Raw genomic sequence first — 22,102 nt, forward strand, 5'->3', positions numbered from 1 at the left:
TTTACCAATCCAGAATACTTCAAGTTCTAGCATCCTGAAGCGACATGAAGATCATCACAGACAAAGGATGATGCAGTTAGAGTCGTGTCTTTAGACACATGGAATAGTTTTAGTTATGCATTTGTAATTTTGTTTTGACAAGTTACATGTAAAAGTATTTTTTGTAAAATGCAAGTTACACATTACTTGCACTTTTGTAATTACATGTAAGGCAACTACAAGTTGTGTCCAATTAGGACTGTAGTTGGAATAAGTCTTAGCTAGTTATTGAAGTCTCAGTTAGTTATTAAATGAGTCTTGGTGGTTGAGAGAATCTCTCAAGTTAGTTAGGATCCTCCCACCTTTTCCTCAAGGCTCCTCTTCTATAAATACTTGAGGGGTCTATTGTAATATTTATCTTTTGGAAAGCAAGCAAAAACTCTGCCAAATTTACAGCAAGAAGTCTTTGAGCTTATGTATGTGAATTGAAAGTTTTGAAGAATAATAAATTTTGAGTCTTTGAGCTACATGTTTGAGTTTGAATCTTTTTATATCTTCTATGCAAAGTGTTTCTAAAGGAGCTTAGTCCAATCTGATTTGAAGTCTTTGAGCTACAAGTAGAGAAGATTAATTAAAATAGGAAACTCTCTTGAAGGAGCAGCAAGTCTTTGAGCTTGCGTCTATTCTTGAGGAAAAATTACTGTTTGATAAGAAATAGCAGCAAGTCTTTGAGCTTGCATTAGTTCTTGTCTTTGTGTTGAAAGAATAGATTATTCCAGTCTTTGAGCTGTTATCTTTTATTCGTTGTAAAATTTAGTATAGCAAAGGGTAGATAGGACTTCTAATAGTCAAGTCTTTGAGCTTGATATTGCTGTCCTGTCCCGAAGGAAGTGACGGAAGTCTTTGCGCTTTCAGGAAACTTCATTTCCTTTCTTTCATTTCACTTGAAAGTGGTTACTGCTGTTCATATTCAATCGCTATCCTTTTATGTGAAGAGAAAAGGATATTGTCTTTCTTGAAAATTTATGACAATGGAACTTCATTTATTTCTGGAATGATTTCGCAACAGAAAGTAATTGCCTCTTCTAACGGTTCCTTTTCCCTTTCTTCGATGTTTAGTAGCAGGCAAGATGCTACGGTTTACTTCGATGAAACCTTGTTTTTCGGCAGCGTTCATTTCTTTCTCATCGAACTCACTTTTGTTTCGATGAGAACATTGCTTTCGCCCTTGTGCTTTAGGCTTCCATCAAAACATTGTCTTTCATCGAAATGGGTCCCACTCCTCCTTATCCCGAGTGGTTAACTCTGATGGGAGCTTTTGTCGTTTTACTTTTCGATGAAACCCATCCCGTCATTACACCTTGGAACAGCTTGTCCAATGTCCGAGTCTTATCGATGACTAGTTATCAATGAGTGATCTCCACATCTCACTCGATACCGTTGTGTCAATGAAACTTTTCGTTTCGCCAAGAGCAAAAACCCTTCCATCGATGATCAACCTTCCTTGATGACTTTTTACTTTGTCGGTGTCTTTAAACATCAGCCTATTGCTTTATCAGTTCTTCGAAGCCCACATCTCTTCGAAATAGTATCACTGCTGGCCCTTCAATGTATTTTTCGATAGAAACAATGACTTCGGCGAATCCCTTTCGAGTCTACTCACGGCCATAGTCCCTTCGATGGTTTATTTTACCGAGGAATCATTTAACAATTTCTTCAACACAACGGATACATCTTTTCGGTGAAACTAAGCCTTTCGGTGAGAGTTTATTTTGTTCACCCGATGGTTGAATTTGGCCGATAGGGGTTGTGAACCTAATGTCAATGAAATTTTCAAAGGTCTTTATAGGAACTCTTTAAGGGTACACTTAATCATTTTTTTTAGAAAACTTATGTAGCTTCAGCATGAACTCACGGTTTATTATCATTATAAATAAAATGTTCAACAAGTGGTTTTAAAAATCCAATAGTATATTGGGCTGAAGATGAAGAGCAAAGAAATAAATGGAAGAAAAATGGTGTACAAGTGCATTAAGATGGGATTGTAGGCATACAAAGTACAAAAGAAAAGAGGATGAAAGAGTGCATATGAAACCTCTTTGTTTCCATAATGCTAGTTGTGTTGATTTGAGTGTAGGTGTAGTGAGTGAGGAATAGAGTGATTTTTGGTGTAGAAGGATGGACAAAGATGAGTTAAGTTCCATAAAAGAAGAGAGGAGAAGTATTTGGTTGACGTGGGTGGTTAGTGGTAGGTTAAAAAATATGAGCAAAAAAGATAAGTATTAGGAGGAGGTTGGGCTATGCTGGATAGAGGTCCACATGAGGGATGAAAAAAGGTGACTAGTCTTAGCAGAGGACAGTCATTTTCCTAACAAAATGTTGGAAAAGAAAGGAAGAAATCTTCTAAGGTGCCTATTATAGCAATGGAACATACTGAAGAATGTGAGCATCTTGGAAGGGTGGTTCTACCACTCAACTCTATTTTGTAAGCACCATGCTCACAAACTTTCTTACTAGATGTGTCTAATGCAAGAGCATTCATATCCACAAGCAATCCTGTATCAACAAAAACTGTGCAGATTTTGGGCATGCTCAAATGAGTTTAGGGGTTTAAAATGTTCCAACTAATTCTTGCGACATATAAGTTCACTTCTACCATAATATACTTTAGTTACATTGTCAACTTCATTAGCAAGGTTGCTTGTGACTTCTACAACAATGTAACTCACTTTGTCAATTTATTATAATCTTTATCAGCATATTTTGAAGTCACTTTGTTCGTATCCATATGTGCAATGTCAACAACAAAGGACTTCATTAGAAACTCCTATTTCATCAACAACTATTGTCTTTGTTGGTATCTGGGACAACTTCAACAACAACTACAACTCCAAAAGCATACAGATCGACTCTTGCAACTTGATGGGTTTCACATCGTCGGCATATAGACAAACTTCTTTTATCCTTGTCAATGTATGAACTTCAACAACATCATTTATCCTCGTTAACATGTGGAACAATTCAGTCAATAAGAAGTGTTGGATTTGATCAAGGTTTAACTGGATTGATTATCATTACCTCCAATAATATAATCGATGAAAATTTACTTGAGCAACAAATTTAATAGTGATAGCTGACGGCAAAATTATATTTTTGTGGTTGTTGATGTAGTAGGCATCTGTTTAGTTCTTTGGGTAGACTCCTTGGTTGGCAACTATTTCTTATTTGTGTCATGATTCTATGGTTCACATTTCTTTCTTGCCAATGCTCGAACTAGCAATTGGCCTACATAGAAGTTAAGCAGATCAATTGCATCCTGAGAATTTTGTTTTTTGGTGGCCTTCTCATCTATTCTTGCTAACACTTGGTGTCCAAGTATCTTCCCTCTACATGGTTACTATTTATTCTTTGGTAATTAATTGCCTCTTTTGGGTTATTCATGTATGTTTTCCTATCTTGATTCCTAGGCAACATTTAGGTTAAAGCTATTACCCCTGTGGTATCATTTGTTTCTTCCTATGTTGTAACCACTTATTTCTATGCATGGTGCCCATGTGTTATTCTTTGGAGGTGTTATCTTGGTCAGAGATTAATCTTATTTGATTAAGATGGCATTGATGTTTTCCTGTACAAGACAACAGATACAAAAAGAAGGAAAAACTATTTGCTCGAGAAGGGGGCAAAAGAGTAGTGAGGAATAGAGAGAAGATAAGACACAAAGGACAAAACCAGCCCTATAGTTCATTGTGAACTATGTAGTATGAGCCTATTGTAAGCCATAGTTAGTAGGGCATGTGGATTTGTTTGTGGGTAGAGTATGAGATTTCTTTTCAGCCTATTGTAGCTTATAAGGGAAATTAATGAAACATTTGTATTTTTGGCTTTTGCATGGCATTTTGTGATTGTGATTTAATATGTAGGCTGCTAAGGAGATTAGTCCTACATTGGACCTCCTTATCTAGAATGCATCAACCAATGCTTCCAAGTGCATATCAAGGATATCCATTTGAACATGTACCCCTTTTATGCAATGAACAAGCCCACAATGATGTGTGGTTGAAAGGTTTGGAGCCTTAGCAAGAAGAAATATATTATATGATTTGGCGCAAACAGATGGTTCCTCAATGCATTGTCAATGATAAAATCATTGCCCAACACATTTGCCTTGAGAGCATCTTTAGATTCACTGGGTTATAAACAAGCTTAGATCCATGGGTGGTTCTGATACGTTTATCCGGCAGTAGCAGTGTAAGCATAGCTTCATTTTTGACACTTGATTCCCCAAAAAAGATTGCTTTTCTAGGTTCCTCCAGACACTAGTGTTGTTGACTCTCCAAGGTCCATTTGTTTTTCCAACATATTCACTTTTATTTGGACATACTCATCCTTTTAGGTACTCCTTATATACTCCTTGCCAGCTTCTTCCAAGGAAAAAGGTGTTCAATATTGAACTCTCTTAACCCCAAACTAGCTTTCTACACACAGTACTTCCTCTAGATCACTAACCACAATTTCAGCATCTACATACCCTTCAAAACTCTTAGCTTCAACGTTGAAAGAGGAATTGTTGAGCAATTCTACCTTATATTTGCCTTTGTCTTTATTAAGATATACTCTTCATCTGTGAACTCTTCTCTACCTTTCTTGTCATGGTGTTGTTCTTCCACTCCAAATTTCTTAGAAAGAACCCAAACCACCATGCCCATGGATGCTTGGTTCTTAGCCATGAGATCTTGTTTCCTAGTGATGGCTTCCTTAGAATTCATCACATATTCCATGCCTGATTCAAACCCAGCAACTCTTCTTGTACGGTTCTCCTCAATTTCTCTGGCCATTTTCCTTGCTCCTTGCAAGATTCTCTTCAATTTATTTGGCCATCTTCCTCACTTCTTGTAAATTATATAACTCATAAGGTCACCATTCTTCTTTCTTTGATCTTATTACTGTCATAACAATCAAAAAAAAAAAACTATACATAAATACCCAAAGATGAATTGTTTTGAATATGAATTGTAATCTCTCAAGCTTTTTGCACTTGTTGGAAATCAACAAATTGTTATTCTATCCCACTTGAACCATGTTGGTTGAAAATTTTGTACACCTGGGAGGATGTGCAAAATTGTGGTTCCAACCACAGTGTGTGAGTATAAAACTCTCCTAATTTAGGGAAGGCTCCCCTTTTCTACTAACTAAATACTTAATCTAATTTAATCTAATTTGGATGGGATAGCAACCTTTCCTCTTTTTTCAAAAAAAATTATATTCTTTTCTCCTCCTAGAAAAGAAACAACTTTTTTTTAAAATAATAACAACAGCTTAAATCATGGAATATATTACTGTGGAGGGTCGTTTTACCAGGGTCCACACATACCATTTTGTGCTTTTAAATCATTTTAGACATGAGAAGAGGATATCTCTGCCTTATTACCTCTTTAGGTCTTTGTCGCGGTCTCTGAATAAACATAGCAAGAACCCTGCCTCGCCTGTGATTCATAGCGGCCTTATTTTGCTCATTTATGAGCATTGCAAGATCCTGGCTATCCAAGAAAACAAGAGATTGTCGGCGCCTCCGGGGAAAGGTAAGTGTTAGGGGTAAAAACATATGTTAGTGCGAATAATAATTATAAGTGTGTTATGTGTGTTTATGTTTTGCTGTTGCTGAGAGCTTCCCGTCGGGTAGTTGGGAGTTGGTGACTTGGCCAACCGTCGGGTCTATATATTGTTTGGTTGGAACCTCGGCAAGGGGGGATGTATGAACAATTCTGGACATTGGAATAAAGATATAACTTTCTGGTCTAATTATTATCATTTGTCATTTATGTTATGATGTACAATTGTTTTGTTCCATGAATACTTGGTACGTGCAGGAAGTACTGTGTTATCTGATTATTCACCAACTATACATTTAGGACTAAACAGTAAGAGGAAGATGGAGGAAGGCGGGCCTAGCAAGGAAGAGGGTACACAGAGCAAAAAAGGTAAAAAAGCTACTTTGGAGAAAATTCATGAGGATAAGGGTAATCAGAAGAACACGGAGATTGAATCTGAGGACATTGGTAAAGATGGAAGTGAGATGGAGACCGATGAGTCTGATGGAGAGGAGAGTTGGAAGGAAGAGGAAGTGGGAGAAGAGGAAGGAGGAGCTGAGGAAGTTTCTGATCAAAATAGTACGACCCACAGTATGAGCATAAGAATTGTTAACAATCAGCCACTGGAAGAGCAAGACAAGGTTAATGAGGAAAAGGAAATGGAAATTGAGCAGGAAAAGGACAAGGAAACTGAGCAGGACAAGGACAAGGAGAATTCGAGCAGGTGTCAGGATAAAGATGAGAGGGGATTATTCTGGACAAACTCAAAAACCAGTCTGAGGCTCGTATGGGTTTTGACAGGTGGGTTTATGAAGGAATCAAGAAGGAAAAAACTGAGAACAGAAGGAAGAAAAAGGGAAGAAAGCCGAAATAAACCAGGCACGGTGGAAAAAAGGAATGGAGGAAAAATTGGACAAGTTGGAAGCTCAGATTGGTAATCTTGAGGAAGGAAAAACAGCTATGAAATGTTAATTTTAGCACTTTCAGATTAGATGATACTCAGAAAATCAGAATTTGTTTCAACTAGGTTAATTAGATTTTCAGATTTAAGCATGATAAGAAATGAATGTAAAAGAGACAAGACAAAGATACCCTGGGAAAACCTCCTAGGAGGAAAAACCCAGCCAAAAAAGATCCTCAGATCTGATTATGGTTTTAGATTCAATTGACAATTACACACTTATCTGGAGTATAGAAGTTGCAGTCACAAGGAAGATGGTATGGAAGACTACACAGCTAGTTTGTTGACAGTGATCATGTTTTACAGTCCTTCTAACTTGTCTTGCACCTTTCAACTAGTTGCAATCCTTTGCTTGAGCCTTCAATGGAGATTCATGGAATTCGTAATCACCAATTAGATCTGTTGTTCATTTGGTTCGCTGTGATCACTAATTGGATCTGTTGTTCATTCATGAAGTTCGCTGTGATCACTAATTGGATCTGAAGTTCGCTGTGATCACTAATTGGATCTGTTGTTCATTCATGAAGTTCGCTGTGATCACCACTTAGATTGCTTGTAAAGGAGTTCGCTGCACAACAAGAATACATTCGCTATGACCTATTGCTTGTAAGGGAGTTCGCTGCACAAGGAGGATATATTTCACATTTGCTTGCAGACTACATGATAATATTGTGAGAGGTATATGACTTATTTATAGGAGAGCAACCACTCCTAATCAAGTCGGCTTATGATGCATTAATAACCTTTAATTTATTTGTATCACTTTAATCGAAACCCTTTATTAGATAGGGTCGGCACTATTCATGTAAGCATGTTGTCTTGCACGTAGCGTGGTATTAAGGAATGTGAGATGTATAGGGCCCGGCCCTAAGAGTGGCGTGTGGGATGAGAAGGGCCCAGCCCTTGGCGGATTCCAATGTTGCCTTATTCAATTGGAATCTGCATTCTACCTAGTTACAATCAACACTCCCTCTTAACTAGGGAGAAAGATAATCTTACAACCTGGTTACAAGATTAGGGCCCAGTCCCAAGTAATACATACAATGTTTAAATTGTAATTTGAACTTAGCTGTCAACTTCAAATATCCCTGAGAAAGGATCACAACAAGTAGCCACAATAGTAGCCCATAGTATCCATCTTGTACTGCCTGTGGAGAGTGGATGCACACTTGCAAGTCATGAATACATACACAATTATTCATGCACATCATGGAGTCTTTCCATGCCATCAATCGCATATATCCATCATACATTGTCTTTACCCCAGTCTTCTCCCAAAGAAGAATGTAACATCATAATCTTCCATCTTGCACCCAAGCATAGAATGGAGATACATAATCATTGCTCTCCATAAGCATGGAATGAAAACATAGTCCTCCATCTTGCACACAAGCAAAGAATGGAATAAACATAATTGAAATATTTTAGTCTTCCATCTTGCACACAAGCATAGAATGGAACTACATAACATAATCTTCCATCTCGCACACAAGCATAGACTGGATCCACCTTACATTGCTCGCAGAGGGTGGAGAGGATCTTTTCTACCATCTTACATTGCCCGCAGAGGATGGTTAACAATTATACTTCTCCCTGAGAAGATTACAATACCATCTTACATTGCCCGCAGAGGATGGTTACCAATTACACTTCTCCCTGAGAAGATTACAATACCATCTTCCATTGCCTGCAGAGGATGGTTTAGCATTTACAATACCATCTTACATTGCCCGCAGAGGATGGTTACTAATTACACTTCTCCCTGAGAAGTTTACAATACCACCTTACATTGCCCGCAGAGGGTGGTTGATACAACACAATGTATCGCAGAGGTTGAGACTCCCTCTCAACCAAGGCGGTGTTCTCCATAGCTCCAAATCTATCTCAAGCTTCAAGAGACTTGGTGAGAACATCTGCAACACAGGATTGTCCTGCCATAAAACACTGAATTGTCAGGTATCACTATACAATTCTGATAATAAATCAAAACAGCATAACAAGAATTTTGAAAAACCACACTGCTTCTCTTGATGCAACACTTGCAACAATGTATTTAGCTACAGTAATACTTAATGCAACTGAGGACTGTCCCTGTAGGTCCAAGAGATCGCAGCGGGTGAATGCTTGAAGTGTTTTCCTTGTCCATAACACTTCTTGACCAATTTGAACCTAAGCAGCTTCAGCCCATAATCAATTGTGTCTTGCAAACATCAAAATATGCTTGCTTGCAATAATATGCTTAGCTGAAGCATTCGCCAATCAACCTGCCTCTATTCAGATGAATCTGCAAGATCATAGTTGGTTGCAGACATACTCAACTTTTTCAAGTTAGTTTCCATATAAGTTTATAATCCATAATTCTAACTCAACAATAGAAAACTTGACTTAGAATAAATTCATTAGATCCTTGCCACACTTCTAACCTAGAAGTAATGCATTTTAGGTTTAGATCTTCTATCTCAATTCTGAGCTAATTCTTTCTTATATTAAATCATGAGACTATCTTTATGTCAGAGTTTGATCATCAGAATTAACATTTCAAATACTTTAAGGAACAGGTTAGAATCTTTACAAAAACCCTAGGCTTATCAAATACTCCTTCATGCCAAGAGTTTTATTGAAAGTCATAGGGCTCCCTCTTAATCCTCAATATCAGACTGATAGCCAAGCATCATAGATCATAATTATTCATAAACAAGGATGAGAAATGCCAACTTCACCTTTTATGAATTGGACCCATGGTGCAATTATGATCGGGACATATCCTCAAACTTCTTTTGATTGAGTGAGAAGATCCTTATGCCTTATTTCAAAGCTTCCTCTGAAGTCACATCAATCCAAGCTTATGGATTTCTGATGTCAGTAAGGCCTTGCTCCTCGACATACATCACCTACTATATGAGGTTATATAAAAAATGACCTTAGGTGAGGATCCCAACATTCATGATAAGTTAGATGCGTTCTTTTAACAGTATAACCAATGATCCACAAATTAAAAGAGCCAGCCTGTAACACATAACCTTGAAAACTTGTACATCACCATACTTCACACTTCATGATAGTAAATACTCAACTGAAAAGTCAGTTTTATGTAACTATTATAGAATCATTCAATTGATAGTCAAAAACTCAATCAGATCATAGGTGAGGAAGTACTAATAGAATGTTTACAAGAAGTATACTTACCAATGAAGATACTAACCAAGCAATGATAGTGAGAGCTTATACTTCCATGAGACAATAGCAATTAGTAAGCTAAAGTATATAATAAAATAAATCTGATAAAGGATTTCAGATCAACCTCTAGATATCCAATCAGCAAATACAAGCATTTGAACAATAAATTCCTAACTCACTTATTTATGGCATTAATGAATACTTCATTTACTCAATTAGCAGCGATACTTATTTAACTGGCTTATTTTCCCTTACGCACATAGATAAAGGCACACACAAATTAAATGAAGTTCAAAACAAAGAGGAAATATTCAAGTTCGCAATGTCTTTACAAATATATGAAGTTCAACTTTTCTTCTTTGTTTTGATCTCACTCATTGGAACAATTAAGCACTAGATATTTAATGTGGGCATACTTCCATATTTAATTTTAATATTTAATTGATCAGGTCACAGACAGGCACGTACACAAAATTTCCCCTACTAGGTTTAGGTCTGTTTTAACCATAATTTAATCTATTTCAAATGACTTCAATTAATTTATCAATTATTGACAAGTAAATTGTTCATTTACCATACTAGAGAACTAATTATATCATACTAGATAATTAATTTTACCATCCATAATTCTTAATGCAAGTGACAACCTACGTTACTACTTCAGTTCTAAGGAAGAAGGGGATGGCTATGTTACCAAAGCGCTCAGAGACCAAGATTCAATAGGCTCCCTCAAGGTTTACAGTTCCAAGCCCTTACCCTATCTTGGGATCATACCTTAAAGTTTACGGGACACTGATCCTTACCCTATCTTGGGAATCATCCTATTGATTTGATTTAGACTGCCCCTCTTTGGAAACAACTCCATTCTCAACTTTCTTAAATACTGACAGTAGTAACAAGTATTAGGCTATAAGTATACTAACTTGTCATGTATTATGAATATATATGAAATTAAGTATAACTGTCATACATATTGCAGTCCATATTAATATTATTATTAAATTCTGCATAAGATCATTATTAGGCATCATATATTAAGCATGCACTAAGCACATACCCATGCATACCACCTAGAACAAAGATGTTACTACCTGTAACTTAAAAATAGTTATGATCCGATCCAATCCGAGGTGATATCACTGGATGCTTTGATTTCTTTCCTTTATGACTCTCAATATGAGGGAGAGGTCACACCTCCTCATCATGTATGTTCTTTGGCAAGAGACACACCCTTTCACAATCAAATCTGCACTCTTATTTAAATCAGATCTTAACCACTACATAAAGTTGCAACCAAAAATAATAAGCCCTTAACAACAATCTTAATTAACCAAGCATCCTCTTATAATATTCGGTTTAACAAGGACTAAAATAGAAGATTCGTTCATTTAGCATTTAATGTTTTCATTGTTATCAAAGTCGTCTTTGAGAGATCCTTATATTTACAAACATGTCACCAAAGAAGGAAAGGACAAGAGACTGAAATTACATGATTAAATCTGATCGCTGGTTAGTACTAACCTATCTTTGATATTTCCATCAAGCCTATCTTCAACTTCCAGCCTCATTAACCTGGCCTGTGAATGAGACAACAATCTGGAAATAAAGGAGTACTAATTCTGAAAATTGAAAGTTGATCTAGCCTATAGCTCTCATACCATGTTAATTTTAGCACTTTCAGATTAGATGATACTCAGAAAATCAGAATTTGTTTCAACTAGGTTAATTAGATTTTCAGATTTAAGCATGATAAGAAATGAATGTAAAAGAGACAAGACAAAGATACCCTGGGAAAACCTCCTAGAAGGAAAAACCCAGCCAGAAAAGATCCTCAGATCTGATTATGGTTTTAGATTCAATTGACAATTACACACTTATCTGGAGTATAGAATTTGCAGTCACAAGGAAGATGGTATGGAAGACTACACAGCTAGTTTGTTGATAGTGATCATGTTTTACAGTCCTTCTAACTTGTCTTGCACCTTTCAACTAGTTGCAGTCCTTTGCTTGAGCCTTCAATGGAGATTCATGGAATTCGTAATCACCAATTAGATCTGTTGTTCATTTGGTTCGCTGTGATCACTAATTGGATCTGCTGTTCATTCATGAAGTTTGTTGTGATCACTAATTGGATCTGCTGTTCATTCATGAAGTTCGCTGTGATCACCACTTAGATTGCTTGTAAAGGAGTTCGCTGCACAACAAGAATACATTCACTGTGACCTATTGCTTGTAAGGGAGTTCGCTGCACAAGGAGGATATATTTCACATTTGCTTGCAGACTACATGATAATATTGTGAGAGGTATATGACTTATTTATAGGAGAGCAACCACTCCTAATCAAGTCGGCTTATGATGCATTAATAACCTTTAATTTATTTGTATCACTTTAACCGAAACCCTTTATTAGATAGGGTCGGCCCTATTCATGTAAGCATGTTGTCTTGCACATAGCGTGGTATTAAGGAATGCGAGATGTATAGGGCCCAGCTCTAAGAGTGGCGTGTGGGATGAGAAGGGCCCAGCCCTAAGAGTAGCTTGTGAGAGGAGAAGGGCCCAGCCCTTGGCGGATTCCAATGTTGCCTTATGGCAATTGGAATCTGCATTCTACCTAGTTACAATCAACATGAAAAACTTTTTGATGATGGTTCTGGATATCCTTACCTCTGTTACTAAGAATTTAGAGGATATTTCCAAGTTCCTTGAAGGTTCCAGCACCCCCAAACCTGTAGTGGATCTTGATATTGATGAGGATGCTATTGAGGCAAGAACAATGGAAAGTGCTTCTGGTGGTGTGGCGAAAAGAACAAGGGCAACCATGAAAAAAGTTGTTGCGGCCTCTTCCAAGGATATCCCTAAGCTTAGGGATAATATCAAAGATTTGCAAGGGATTAGCGAAAATTTGGCTAATGCCCTAAAAAACATGAAGTAATTTGTTTTCTGTCTCGTTTATGCTTTAGTTGGACTTGGCTGGTTTTTTTGGGCTTTTTTGCTGATTTATGCCCATGACTGTGCTGGTTTTTTGGCAGTTTGTCTTTTCTTGTTGCTTAATGCTTTTATCTCTTACGGATATTTTGTAAAGGGTTTCGGGATCCCTTCAAAACCTGTTTTTCCCGTAATCAAAAACAACAGCTTAAAGCAAGACAAGAGAGGAAATGAAGTTTCTTGAAAGCACAAAGACTTTCACCACCTCTTCCGGGATGGGAAAACAGCAACTAAGCACAAAGTCTTAAGTTCCCACAATCCTATCTACCTATTTCAAAATGATAAAACAAGAACAATATACAACATATGGCAGCACAAAGTCTGCAAGTATGATGTACCTATGAATTACTTAAAATGGGAACAACCACAAACACAAAGTTTGCAGATAATCAGAGTGAAGCTCTTCTGAACAACTTTCTCCAATTTCAAGCAAATACAAAGAAATGTCTCACTATGACATAAGAACACAATGGACACAAAGTATGGATTCAACACAAAGTCTAAAACTTCAAACTCTTTTGATATTACTTGAGAGAAAACAGTTTACAAGTATAAAGCACAAAATCTTTATGACTGTAAATTTCTACAGATTTCTTGCTTGTTGAAAACGATTTCTATTACAAAGAGCACCCTCCTATATATATAGGAGAGGGGCTGAGAGCAAAAAGTGGGAGAAGTCTAACTAACTGGGACTTTTTCCACAACAACTATAACTAACTATGACTTATTCAAATTACAGTCCTATTGTCTTTCGACTTGTAACTTGTTTACATGCAATTACAAGTTACAAAGATGCAAGTAATGTGACTACTTGCAATTACATCTTTTGACATTACATGTAATTTGTCAAAACTAAATTACAAATGCATAATTGAAACTAATCTAAGTGTCTGAGACACGAATCTATCTACATCATCCTCTATCTAAGAGGTCTTCATGCTACCACAAGATGCTGGAACTTGAAGTATTTGAGATCAGTGAACGTATATGTCCGAGAACATCGACTTGCATCATTGACGGTTCTTATGTCCTTTGCCAACGAACTCCAACCTCATCCTCTTGCTCATTTGATCATGAATGGTAATGACAGTGACCTCATGAAGATCAGCCACTGAACTTGAAGGTATTTAACATTCTTTGTTGGCCACTATGATAGTGAAAATCACTGCTTTGTGTCATCTAGTGCTGCTACACTGCATTGTAACAATTCATTCTTCTGCTGCATTACCCCTTCATTTGTCAAGTTTTCTCTGCTTCATGGTTCATGAAATTTTGACTTTCTCTATGCATATGACAGCACACTCTTTCATTTGACATCATTTCTGCCATCAACATATGACAGCACTAGCTTTTGCTTGTTGTCCTTACATGTATTGAAAACCCTTGCAATCGGGTCTTAGATACCCGATTGCAAGTAGTGATCTTGCAAAGGAAAGACGTGGGAGTAAGAGTATGTGGAGACAAGGTGAATTTCGGATCTTGGGAAGCCGATTGCAAGTGAACGAAAGTAAGTTTGGAATGCATGACTTGGGAGCAATGATAAACTTCTACTTGCAGTCGGGTCTCTAGAACCCGATTGCAAATGAACAAGTTTGAAAAAATGATGGGTAAAATGATACATATTGCACTTGTAATCAGGTCTTGAAGACCCGACTGAAAGTGAGAATTGCTTGCAAATGAACCAGGAATTTGCCTTTGACAATCGGAGTTCAAGATTTGATGGAAAGAAAACAAGTTTCATATACTTGGACACTACTTGCAGTTGGGTTTATGAAACCCGAATGCAAGTAAACTTTGTTTGTAAACACCTTGGGAAAGACTTTAGGGAACTTGGGAATCATTACAATAAAATGGCATTTGAAACTTTGCAAAACACTTGCAATCGGATCTTAGGTACCAGACTGCAAGCAAACATCATAGTAAAGAACTTGCAGTCAGGTCTCAAAGACCCGATTTGCAAGTGTTTATAACCATATGTTTATAAATGACTTGTATAAATCCATTCATAACTTGAAGGCAAATTGGGGGGGAAAGATAACCATAAGCACTTGTAATCGGGTCTTGAAGACCTGATTGCAAGTGTGAATAAGATTGCTAAGGGAAGAACAAGCTTGCAATCGGGTCCTCAAGACCCGATTACAAGTAAAGATAACTTGCAAAGAAAATGTATACCCTCACACTTGCAATGTTGGATAGAAAACCCGACCTGTCTTGACAAAACTGCACAACCAAAAGAGCTTTTAGTTGCAGTCAGGTCTTAAAGACCCGATTGCAAGTGTTTTAATACAACTTGTAATGACAGCAGTTCCTACTTGCAGTGACTGACCTGAAACCCAAAATTGCACAGAAAGCTAGGAAAATGAAGGCAGAAATCAACCAAAACTTGGACAACAATGACAAAATCACCCACGCATGATTAGACAACAACCAATATGAGTTTCTTGCCTCGTAAGACATGCCTTAGAGAAACAAGACTAGGAATTTCAAGGAAATTTCATAGGGGTTGCCTAATTTTTGAAAGTTCAAAAATGAGGACAACAAATCGTACTTCAAATTGATAAATATGGAATGTAGCCAATGCTAGAATTCACGTTCTTGAAGTTGTTCAGGTGAACTAAGTACTATAATTACATGAACAAGATGAAAACAACAAAGTACAACTATTATAACAAATATAAGACATGAAATTCAACCTAGAAACTCAAATGTAGAGAAAACAAGCTAGAAGTGGCAATTGTTCAGCATCTTCCTTTTACTTTGGTCAAAACAATTACAAAGAGCTCAAACAGAGCATGCTACATCTATCTATGTTCACTGAAACTACTTTCTACCCCACAATCCTTACTTTTATAACCAACTAAATTTCATTGGCCTTGTTCTCACACTCACGGTTTACAATTGAGATTATGCCTCTTACTTACAGAATCATCATCGATACACGTTTGTGCACTAAAAGACTACCAAATGTCATGAAACTTTAAAAAAACCCACCTTTTGTGGTAGCTCTGTCAAGGTTTGCAATTGAGCTTGCGCCTATTACTTACACAATCATTGAAGATACCCGTTTGTGCACTTAAGGACTCCCAAATGTCATGAAACTTGAGATGATGCCATCTTTTGCAGTAACTCTGTCTTTTTGTTCATAACTTCAAAACTGCCACTACTATCTGTACGAAAGTTTCATGCATCAATGAAACTGCCAGGACACCTACAAAATTGCTATGACAGTTGTAAAAATGTCACAACAAAATTAAAACCATCACACTACTTTATCTAGCTATTTTATCACTGTGCTATCTGATTCAGCTATGTTTCCAACAGAATTATAGATTGGTTGATGAAGTGAAAAGCCTTCTGGACCCCTATGTATCAATTACCACAATAGGGTGCATGTAATGTCTCCTACTAGTTTTCAACCTCTATAAATATATTGGCTAACATATTGCCAATGGTGAGTTTAATATCCCTAGGGTAAGATGAATCCATCGTGTGCCTACCATGAAATTTAACAAACTGACCATACAAAGAACTTGAATTGACTGAAACCAACTCAGGTTATATGTGTTGCATATCCATTACTCCATAACAGCAAATAACATACAACTTAATGTTTATTTGGGTTGGTGCAGGAAAAAGTAAATAAAAATTTGACGCGCGTATGACACATATTAACGAAGTCACATCACTCCTTGATAATATATTTAGTGCCCACAATAATTTTACCGTTTGAAAATCGTGCCTGGCAAATGATAGGCAAATGCAGGCAAACTTCAGTATTAGAAAAATGGCAAATAATTGACATCTTTACAATTCCAAAACTACGATTTCACATTTTCAGCAAAGAAAAGCAAGAATGGATTATGTTTAAGATTCTCTGAATTAACAACCATTCTCTTTTAAAACATCGTCAATCCTCTCAGGCACAAAATCTTTATTAAAGGAGACTTTAGCCATTAAAACGTGTGCCCACTATGAAGATGAGGGCTCATTCCAAAAGAGTTGAATTTATGAGCTTGAATGTTGAGCTCAAGCAGTCATTCAACACCCTTCTCTGCTAACCTAGAGTGGCACGAGATAATTATATTGGGAGAATTTGGCATGAAAGATGATTATTTGTGAGAGCTGAGACGAGCAGTTTATTTAAAAGCTTGTATTGAACAGAGTGTAGACACCAAACACAAAAATGACTGTGCGGAATAAAGTGCGGATAGCTTAAAGATTTTTTTTTGCTGATCAGACTTCAGTGGTTTCACATGGCGATATGCCTTAGAACGCAAAACCAACAACGTTGTTTTTATTCATTATGGACAATGCATTGACATGATTGAAGATGAGATTTGTGATATTACCAGGATGCGTCGGAAGAGCCTGCATGGTGGCTGTGTGGACTCGAGCTTACAATCTGCAGCTGTATTACCTATTCTTTAAACATCACTGCAGGTAAACGAGAGTGTAATTCATTTTAGCTAAGGGTAATATTAGTTAGCCGATAGGCTTCAATTGTGGCCTGGTAAAGTTTTAGAAATCAAGTAATTTGGTGATGTTTGGGGTCATGGAGTGCTCAGCCTCCAGTCAGGTTATGAAGATATTTTTTGAAAATTTATAATTCAAGTATCTCGTTTGAGGAAGTAAGGTTGAACAAAACAGTAAATCATTAAAATTTACTTTAAATTTTATTAAATTTTGAGATTGTAGTATGTGTTCTCATGGGGTTTTTACACTTCTTTAGTATTTTATATATTAATAAAAAAAAATCATTTCATTTTAATTATGAAATATTGAGGAGTTATAGAAGAATTGTATGTAATGAGGGTTTAAGTATATGACTCATAAATTATAAACCTTTGAAATTGTTTATGGGAGTTTACAAAGAATAAAATAGATTGAAAAATTGACTTTATAATTAAAAAATAAATAATTTTTATGATACAGTAGATTGTATCATTTAGATATTGTGAAATTGATTTTTATTTTATTTTTTTCAAAAAAAAATTGAATATATTTTATAAGAAAGTTTTTATAATATTTGTAGAATTTGTCATAATGTTATTGTAAGTTACACATTCAAAATTAAAGTATTTTTAAATTTAACGATTTGGATTGTACAAAAGATACAAGTTCTCTTTATCTATTCTTCTTTGGATCTTTTCTCTCTTTTCTCTCGTTTGTCTTTTAATCGCTTCCATCTATTTGTTTTTGTAGTGTCAGAAATTGCATACCATTTACAATTTCACCTATGTTTTTGTATTCACTTTAGTGCTCATTTCAACAATTACCTTTTTGTGTCAATTTTGTATTAACCATGTGATTTTCTCATCTTGTGTCATTTTTTAACATGATTTGTCTAGACACTAGCATCTAGCATAGACATTCGCACATAGCGCTAGCATCCTGTAACATTTTGTCATTCAAAAGGCATTTTAGAGTGTTTTTCACTTGTCAACTTGATAGGTTAGGGACGCTTTGGAATGATTCTAAAATAGCTTAACAACCCTTTCTTTCCCTCCTCTTCTTTCTTTTTCAGCACATCTTTCATTCTAGCAAACTCTCTAAGATATTTTCTTGAAAATATATTGGGCTCACACAGCTCTCTCTTGCTCTTTTGCTCATGCACAGCTCCCTACAACTTGTTACAGCAATCTCACATAACTCTCTTGCTCTCTTGGCTTCCTCAAACCCATCTAGTAATACCCTTCTTGTGTCTTTAAGCATCTTGGGATTCATCACATCCCTTATCTATCAAATTATTTATCATTATGTTTATTATCTTTTATTTATATGTCTATCCGGTTGTTGTGGAGGTGGAAACACCAAAATAAGGACTTGACTGAGGCAAGTCCCCAAATAGCCTCAAACATATTTCCTCTTCTTTTTGTGTGTAGGTATTTAAAGAGTATTCAACCGCTTGGAGGTTTGCTTGTAGTTAATTATTGTACTTCTATCATTTAATCATTTAAAATCTTATTTTAATCATTCATTTACCTATGTCATTACATTTCTCACTTTTGGGTTTTGTAGGTTAGTTGGAGTATTAAGTTGGTTTTTCACATTCTTTATGCATCTTTATGTCCTCGGTCTATACAAGACTACAATGCTATGCACGGACGTCCACACATCATGCTAGAGCCCTTGGTCAAGATGCTCGAACTTGAACTGAAGACTCTCTATCATCCTTATTTTGTATTTCTATTGTTAAAAAGATATTTTATTTATCTGTCTTTATATAGTTTCAATAGTTTATTTTTATTCAACCATTTTGATTAATTTAATATGTTTGAGTATATGAAATGAAATTGGCTCTCAAAGGAACATAGTCTTCTTTTGTAGAGTCACGTTTCTTACATTACAACTTCACAATGTGAGACCATTTTAAATTGGCTAGATTCTTACCATTGATTCATAGCAACAATGTTTTGTTTGTATTATCATATTAAATTAAAGCTAATTGTGTAGACAAGTTTTTGTTAAATTTTGCAACACAAGCCAGCAAGATCAAATGGCAAACAAGAACACCTTCCACAAACGAGAGTAGCAAAAAGATATGTTATATTTATCAAAAGCAAAGATTACAAAATGACAAATACAATGTATTAAGGTATTTATAGAAAGCAAGAGATTCCCTAATCTAAAATTAGGAGAACTAAAGAAAAGTATGGAGAAGCTAAATAAAGCTCAACTAAAGTATCACTAAGTGAACTAAAGCTAAAAAGGCATGACTCTAAATTAAAGAAAGCATAACTCTAGATAAAATGCTCTAACACCCCCCCTTAAGTGAAATTTAGGGAGAAGTAAAAAACCTCTAAATGCATGAAATGCAAGAATGGATCTCAGCAACTAAAGGCTTGATGAGGTACCCATGTACAAACTAATGCAATGCAATATCTCCCAAACAAATAGAAAGAAAAAAAATCTAGTGAAAAGAAAAATCCTCTCCAAAAGAGAGAAAAAGATAATCAAGGACTTAGAAGCCTCCAACTAAATGTCCCCAAAAAGAATTGGAACATGAAGAACATCCTTGAAGCACAAAGAAGTTGCACACAACTATTGAATGATAATTGCTATAGTGTTCAATGAAAAAACTCTTCTAAAATCGAAATGATAATCAAGATCAAGAAAACAACAATCTGCATGAGTGCCCCTAATGACACTACTCAAATAATCAGATGGCAAATAAAGGCAAAACATCTGTCAATTGAAGATACATATGGCACATGAATCTACATGAGTGAACCCAATAACACTACTTAACCATGTAAGAGTAAACTTCTAGTAGAAAATGCAAGTGTCAATAGTCTAAAGGATTGATCAACTAAGGACAAGTCACCTCCAAAAAATTAGAATGCAAGAGTGTCTATATGGTAATAGCTCCATCTCACCAAAATACAACCACTATATTGAGATAGTACATAGGAACAAATACTAAATACATAGCTCACTACAAAGAGAAACCAAGGAAGCATTAGCATCAACGGTAGAAACCCCCCCCCCCCCCCCCACTAATGCTGACAATGGAGAGAGATGATGGGTCCATTGAAAATGTGTGTCACTATGCAGTGAATGAAGGAGAACAAACATCTGAATGTGCACAAGAAAGTACCTACAACTAAAAAGGGATATACAACAACACACACATGGGACAAGAATCTTTAGGATTCGATGTCATTGTGAAGGGAGACTCATTGAAAGAAGGTGTGATAGCAAAACAAACTAAACTACACAACCCCCCATTTGGATAGTACTAGGAAGGCACCATAGAATGTGCTAAATACCCCAAAACCATACACAAAAGGTGGCACTTTATCTCAATGCATCTACAAACAAAGAAGTGCATGAGATGGATGCTCAAAATATCCAAATAAGAAAAAGTGCTAGAAATACATGTAGAACGGCCCAAGTGAAGCCATCTAATGCAAACATAATATTTTCAAGAGCCAAAACAACCAAGTAATCAACCATAAAGTAAAAACGCCAAAGACTAAATAAAATATACTTGGGGAAACATTTGGAAAAATTAGCAATAGATCTGGATAGAGTATTGAACCACCTTTTCAATGCCTACTTGTTTGCAAAAAACAAACGTCATATGTTAAATTTATGGTCAAAAAAATGTTAAATTTAGCAAGCCAACAACTAGAAAATGCAATCCTATCTATTTTTTTAGGGTTAAGAACCTAACCCACAAAATTGTTTTTCAAAAAAATTGCACAAAAAGAGTTATGGCTAGATTTTTTAATTTTTTATTTCTTGTGAATTAAGATAAATTTTTAAAAACTAATGGATACCCAAACGATATTTTACACCCAATAACTAAACCCAAAAATATTGCTTCTCCATGATGATCAAATTTGTAGATTTTTCAAAAACTCCACTTTTAGATCCATAAACAAAAGTAGATATGGTGACCTTGTAACACTTCAGAGAAAAGAAACACTCAAAACTTGAGAAGGGGTTTTTTGAATCCAAGCTCTAATACCAAGTTGAATTTTGTAACACAAGCCTACAAGATCAAACAACAAACAAGAACACCTTCCACAAACGACAGTAGCAAGAAAGATATGTTATATTCCTCAAAAGCAAATAGTACAAAATGACAAATATTATGCATAAACGCTTTCTTTATAGAAAGCAAGAGATGCCCTAATCTAAAATTAGGAGAACTACAAAAAAACATGAAGGAGCTAAATAAAGCTCAACTAAAGTATCACTAAGTCAACTTAATATAAAAAATCATGACTCTAGATGGAAAAAAACCATAATTCTAGATAAAATGTGCAATTTTTAAATGGAATAAATTAAAAAGTTATCAATTATGGTAAAATTGTCTTAATTCTCAAGGTCACAACTTGACAGTAAAGTCCCAAGTTAGCTATATTCTAGTAATGTATAATCAACTCTCAAATTACAAATGACAAAACTAAACATAGATATATGTGTAAAAGTGAAATTTGTACACCTATATCAATTCTCATCGATTTTGGACCCATTTTGAGATAATATATTTTAGCCTTCACATATTCTTATGCATTTGACTTTATTCTATATATATTTTCACACTTTCTCAAATATTTAGTCATTTGTTATGTCTATCATTTCTCTCATTTTTTGACATCTAGTTTCAACCTAGATCTTAGTACTCTATTATCTCAAGTCATTTATGTGGGTACAAGATTGATCACATCTATAAATATGACTTGTTCAAAAAGTTGATTGAGAGTTAGAAAGGTGATTGAAGAAGTTAACTGACTTAATTAGTGAGTTAATTGAATTAATTAATTAGTCAGAAAAGGTGATTGACAGATGAAGTCAAGGGTGAGTGTTAGTTAAAATTTAAGCATGTGTTGTAGGAAATTAGCATGAAATTGCATTTGAATTTGAATTTGATTTAAAAATGATTTTCGAAATATCCAAAAT

General features: G+C 35.7%; 1 protein-coding gene across 1 annotated transcript in view; it reads right to left on the reverse strand.

Moving 5' to 3' along the window:
• LOC131064422 (nucleolar GTP-binding protein 1) overlaps positions 1-17,264 on the reverse strand; it is a 184,686-nt gene extending 167,422 nt beyond the window's left edge. Inside the window, exon 1 of the mRNA XM_057998564.2 lies at positions 17,041-17,264. Within this exon, the coding sequence (XP_057854547.2) occupies positions 17,041-17,065 (25 nt within the window). The 5' untranslated portion in view covers positions 17,066-17,264. The remainder of the gene's footprint in view (positions 1-17,040) is intronic.
• Between the last annotated feature and the right edge of the window lie 4,838 nt (positions 17,265-22,102).

The sequence above is a fragment of the Cryptomeria japonica genome, chromosome 1 (assembly GCF_030272615.1).
Source record: "Cryptomeria japonica chromosome 1, Sugi_1.0, whole genome shotgun sequence".
Lineage (NCBI taxonomy): Eukaryota > Viridiplantae > Streptophyta > Pinopsida > Cupressales > Cupressaceae > Cryptomeria > Cryptomeria japonica.